Source organism: Rhinopithecus roxellana, chromosome 10, assembly GCF_007565055.1.
Source record: "Rhinopithecus roxellana isolate Shanxi Qingling chromosome 10, ASM756505v1, whole genome shotgun sequence".
Classification (NCBI taxonomy): Eukaryota; Metazoa; Chordata; class Mammalia; order Primates; family Cercopithecidae; genus Rhinopithecus; species Rhinopithecus roxellana.
This window is the reverse complement of record NC_044558.1, coordinates 64,628,362-64,634,361: the sequence shown is the minus strand read 5'-3', so window position 1 is coordinate 64,634,361 and position 6,000 is coordinate 64,628,362. Positions and strand designations below refer to the sequence as shown.

The window sequence follows — 6,000 nt, the reverse complement described above, 5'->3', positions numbered from 1 at the left end:
AGCCTTGTGCGAGGGGCCATGGAGAACGCAGAGCACAGCTTCACAGTAGCAAATCCTACACTCACACACCGGTGCTGGAACGCATGCACAGTCCAAAGAAGGACCCCACGGGAGTTCCCCTGGTTACCTGGTTTGTACTTGACGGGCCATGGTGAGAGCCCCACGGGAGTAGTTCTCCTGGTTACCTGGTTTGTACTTGACGGGCCATGGTGAGGGCTCCCCGGAAGCAGTTCTCCTGGTTACCTGGTTTGTACTTGACAGGCCATGGTGAGGGCTGCCATCTGAGAAGCGGGAGCCTGTGGAGAAGCATCTCTCCCTTGCTATCGTCTGCTTCATCCAATGCAGCCCTGCAGGTCTCACACCAGCTGTTCACTTTCACACACCCAAAGCCTCATTCTCAGTCAGCGTGGGATTGTCCTGAATGAAAGTTAGGGGTCAGGGAAGGCAAGTGAAATTTGAACACAAAGGCACTCAGATTACACCTGGTGCTCTGTGTGAAAATTTTAGTTCCATTGATTTTTTTTTTTTTTTCGAGGTGGAGTCTCGCTCTGTCGCCCAGGCTGGAGTGCAGTGGTGCGATCTCAGCTCACTGCAACCTCCGCCTCCCGGGTTCACGCCATTCTCCTGCCTCAACACCCCGAGTGGCCGAGACTACAGGTGCCCACCACCATGCCCAGCTAATTTTTTGTATTTTTAGTAGAGAGGGGGTTTCAGCGAGTTAGCCAGGATGGTCTCCATCTCCTGACCTTGTGACCCGCCCGCGTCGGCCTCCCAAAGTGTTGGGATTACAGGCGTGAGCCACCGCGCCCGGCCCTAGTTCCACCGATTTTCTTGTGAACCAACATTTATCTTCATGGAACCACTAGTCTGAAGGGCAGTTGACCTGCTACTGCTTTCCCAAAGACAAAGCCATAAGAATTCTAAGATCTTGGGCAAAAGACGCAGCTTTTGGTTGTCAAATGGATGAAGACAATTTGGGGTGGAACAGTCAAGTACTCCTACGCCTTGACACACTTGTGACCCTGCGACACAGCTGACATAAAGCAGGACTCACGCTGTTTGTCCCCAAATTACCAATAATCTGTACACTTACAGCAAATGTGAACAAATATATTTTGATATATTTAAAAGAATTAAAAAAAAAACATTTCACAAAACATTTGTTGCCATAGGAATTATTTTTAGCAATAAATGCCCCATCAAAATTTAAACATTGTTCAAAGTATGATTATCTGTACTAAGTAATGCAACAAATTCTGTAAACAGAGTCAGACACATTTGCCTGTAGGAGTCACTTCCTTCCTGGGATTAAAGCTGTCCCAGACATCTTTCCAGGGGACCAATTAAGAAACTGCTATTTTCAGAGCAACAAAAATAAAAGCTTTTATTTGTTCATTTGAATATAAAACAGGCGTTATCACAGATGTACAAAGCGTACTGGTGGTTTAACATACAAGAAGGTTGCTGTCCTTTGCACATAAAAATTTTGTTTGAAACTGTGATTGGTTGAGTACATGAATTTCTCTAACCAGTCACCACACTCTGAAATAACGCTGCTAACATTCAACTGATAAAAGGGACCATCTCCCTTGGGTAAAGTGTCAAGCAGGATTAAATATATATAATAAACAAGCACCATGAGGAATCTGCTCCTGTTTGATTAGGTCTGTGTTTATATGTTCATTGTGTACCCTCTTTTTGTGCAAGTTGATTACACGGTTTTGTCTGACTTCAAAAGCACAAGGTCACAAGACAAACATTTTTTACATTCTCATGAATGATTTATCTACAGTACAATTTCGAATACGGAATGACCCTTCTTTATTGCTGAAACTGGTGGTACTGTCTCCTTTCCTCCTTCTTGCACAACCAGACTTTGATCTCAGTCCACCAACTCTTTTGAGCCTAAACTCTAACATCAGAGTTGACAGGATGCAGAAGAGACGGCTGCTAACTGCCCTCGCAACTACACTGCAGCGTCCACACTCCTCGAACATAGAGTTGATTTGGTGACAGTTAAAATTATGTTTGAAGTGACATCTAAATTTGTTTTGCTTCCTGACTTCAGCTGGACCTCAAAGCTGTCCTGCACACTGCAGCTCATGTTTCACAGTCAGTGTCTGACCTGAAGCCCCAAACCTACTTCCCTTCAGACAAGGGGGGTGGGTATAGGAAAGTGTCTTTTTCCCCCGATGTGTGGTGGTTCCCCCCTTAGGAAGCAGAGGCTAGGAATGTGTATCTGAAGCATGTGGAGAAATATTCACACACAGCAATGAGGCCAAACAATATCTCAGGAATCAAATGGTTTGTGGAGATGGAAGGATGCACCACATATGCAGACAAATTTTTTTAAATGTGCCACTTTTTTTTTTTTTTTTTTTACAACAATCAGCCTTGGATCTCAGAAGTCAAACAAAACTCTTTTAGCAAAAGGCTTACTGCTGACTGCATATAGCAAAGGCAGACAAATACACTGCCCACAACATAATGAAAGTTAATCTAAATTTTGCCCAGCATCAATCTTAGTCATGCATATCTAGCACCGAGAGCCACTGCAGGGTCACATGGGGCAGGTACAGAACACATCTTTCTCGGAGTGCAGATGCTCCTTCTTGGTTGGACTCCGTGGGCCAATTCAATTTAGAAGTGCACAGGTGAGCTCTGAGAAGGTGTGGCCAGGAGCTGCCAGGGCAGAAACTGGGGCGCACTCATCCACAGGCGGCAAACGACGCAGCTGGAGGACTTCTTGCCTCAGCCAGAGCTCTGGCATGAACCCCCGGGGAACTGTGCTCACTGAGGGAGCCCCAGAGGCTCACACAGAGCTGGCTGGGCTTTAAGACGAGGGGACGACCACCGACGTGAGTTCCGGACACTGTGTCCACTCCACATTGGCCATCGGGGGGAATCAATGCAACCCAGTGCAAATGACCACAGAATCGCATTCCTTTCCGCAGCAAGGACCAACAAAAGATGACACTAACAAAAATGATGAAAAACATTGTGCAACAAATTCTTGCAGCTAAGAAAACAGTGCTATTTGCCAACCGAAAGCCCCTCAGTATCATCAGCACACGCTGGCATAAACACATTCACTGTTGTCCCACAGCAAAGAAAAAAATAGTGCACATTGAGCTTTGAATTCTTTCACCATCCTTGAGATGGCAGTAATTTCACTTGCTGGTCTCTGGTTCTAGAAGAAACTTTTAGACAGGGCTCCTGCGGTCTGTGACTGCTGGCCACAGCAGAGTGGATGTGAGTACGGGGGGCACACCATGCAAGTGACAAGTTCTGCGTCTTAAACTTTAAAATCTCCTTTGTTCATTAGTGAATTTATATTTCATATATATATATTTGTTGTGATACTATCCACGCAAGATAATACAACACTTTTTTATATTAGCAAACATTACAAGACTTTAATATTCTTGAATGTTTTTCTCTTTTATAGTTCTAAAGAGATCAAAATAAATTAAACGTTTTGTACATAATTACATATTGAGGAAGTTAACTTATTTTATCTTTTTAGTTTAGTACAAAGATATTTGCAAGATAATTGCCGAAATACACCTTATTTATAATTTCTTCTCATTCTACACTAACTTCAAAGGCCATATATCAGCCTTTGTTTCTTCAGCACATTTCTGACAAAGAAAGCTGCTATAATCTAATTGGAAGGTGCTATTTGGAAGGTTTTCTCGTACCTCAAACTTCCCTAAAAGGATGAGATCTAGCAATGGCTTAAATTAGTAACAGATCCATGTCATTAAGATTTCATGACACATTAAAACAAAGAAAACAATTCTTTGTCACACTACATAAATTGTTTAAAAGAACCCATCTGGAGGGCAGGATATTTTTTTAATTGCTATTTCGGCTTAACAAAATACCACATTTACGAAGAAAGCACTTATTATCCAATAATTAAAAAAGAAAGAAAAGAAAAGAAAGTTTTTGAAATGGGCTTTTCCAACGAACTGAAGGCAGTAATCCAAAGTCCTTCTGAGCGAAATTCAGTGGTAAATTCACATTTCACCCCCATGCCGATCGTGGCTGCTGTGAGAAGTCCTCTTCCTCTTCTTCTTCCTCCTCCACTCTCACCACAAAAGGCTGCATTCTGGTGAGTGTTGCCCTGTGTCTGCACGCTTCAGTGGACACGGAGAACAATGTCTACATCTCTAGAAAAGTCCATGGAAGCCAAGAGACAAGACTACATGTTGTAGGCCACATAGATGGGGTCTAGCTGGTCTGCCAAAAACCCGTCTCGCAGGTGCATGCGCTGCTTCTCCCCACGGGAGTTGATGGGGATGACGCCGATGTCCACCACGACCACCACTCCGACGATCAGGTAGTGTTCCTCCAGGACCACGTTGGTCACCAAGGGAACCAGGTCCAAGGCTTCTTGCTCCGACCCATCCAGCTCAACCACAACCACCAACAAATTTGTCCAGGTAAACACAGCACTAAAAGACAGAAAAGAAAGCCAACATTACACATTTATTAATGCTTTGTTTAATAGCCGTGGTTTCTTTTCAAAGTTCCACTTGGCTCTCTCCAACCTGCCTGAGCACTCCCGACAGTCTCCTCTGGCCTCTCCATGTCCTCCGTCTGCCGCCCACTAATCGTTCCCCACACAGATTTCCTGGCGACAGCATGCACCGGTGTTTCCTACCAGCCTTCTCTCTCGGTGGCTTCTGTGAGGGTTTCACCATCTTCCTGAGTTCCCATTTCGCTAGATATACCAGGGTCACTCCACCTGGCTAGTGGCGTCTGTGTTCCAGTGCTGCCTCTTTGCTGCTGCCTGGAGGATCAATGCCCCCACTGCCGAGTGCAGCGTGCCACCAGCCTCTGCCCTCAAGGCAGCCCTGTGCCTCCTGCTTCCAGACCCCAGCTCTGCGGCTGAGAGGCGTGCGTGCAGAGGCCTAGGGCTGGGTGTCTACCCCTCTCTGTCTGTGTGGTGCGCCTGAGTGGGAGGTGTGTTTCCCAGTCCTGGGGCTTGTACTCAGCATGGAACCTGGTCAGCCTGTGTTAGGGAGGTGAATGCCGGCGGAGGCTCCAGAAGGGCTGGATGTGGAGGCTCTTCCTGGCGTGCTTGTGTCACTGCAAGGACGGGGACACACCTGGGCTGGCCCTTGGGTCCAGAGGATAAGAAACACATGGAGAAGAGCCACCATTCCCGGGCCCGGCCGAGTTGCTCGCCCCAGCTGAGCCAGCCCCTGGCATGCAGATGTGGGGACATCGTAACAACTCTGTCTAAAGCACTGAGCAAGGGCCGGCTGCCATACAGCCGTGGCTAACCCATGTGCAGGGGTAAGTCTTCTGGAATGTGGAAGATTCACTCAGAAATGTTTTATTTGGAATCGAGTCATCTTTTGGCAGGACGGGCACCCGAGTATGTAGTCTACCCAACTGGCGGAAGCAAAAACCCGGTGCTTTACATTTTAAAGGATATAGGGCTGGCTTTTGGAACCAGCTGTTTAAGGGCCCCGATATTCACAGAGCCTGGTACTTGAGGTCTGCTTGGCTGAGGCAGCCAGAAGGTTCCCAGGCAGAGTGGGCTGGATGGAGACCAGGCTCCAGGGCTGCTGGTATCTGCTCTCACGTGCCTAACATGTTCTATCGCAGCTTGAGGCAGGAGGTATTTTGGGAAACTCACTATTGTTCTACGTGTGAGAGTAAGTCAATTAGGAAAAACACATATTTTATTCAGTATGGCCAATCTATGTTAAATTGACAGGGAAAATTGGAGAATTTTCCTGGAAATTCTCACTAGTTCTGGATTTTGCTTTGTGACTGCTGCACGCCTATGGAGCATGCTAAGAACGGTTTCCGAGAAGACGTGCTGGTGCTGAATTCCTGTCATACTGCTCCTGGTGATGCCCATGTGAGCCCACACTGTGTATCTGTGATACCAGACACACACATCTCAGGAACATTTGGTATACTTTTATTATGGCATTTGGAATGTATGGAATAGTCCTGGAGTATCCGAATCAGCTTGGC

General features: G+C 46.3%; 1 protein-coding gene across 12 annotated transcripts in view; it reads right to left on the bottom strand.

Moving 5' to 3' along the window:
• Positions 1-1,357: 1,357 nt before the first annotated feature.
• The window catches only part of LOC104661473 (disco-interacting protein 2 homolog C), a 313,197-nt gene continuing 308,554 nt past the window's right edge, over positions 1,358-6,000 (bottom strand). For all 12 annotated transcript variants that reach the window (XM_030939985.1, XM_030939981.1, XM_030939979.1 and 9 more), the window contains one exon: positions 1,358-4,460. In XM_030939985.1, coding sequence (XP_030795845.1) covers positions 4,208-4,460 — 253 coding nt within the window. In that variant the 3' untranslated portion in view covers positions 1,358-4,207. The remainder of the gene's footprint in view (positions 4,461-6,000) is intronic.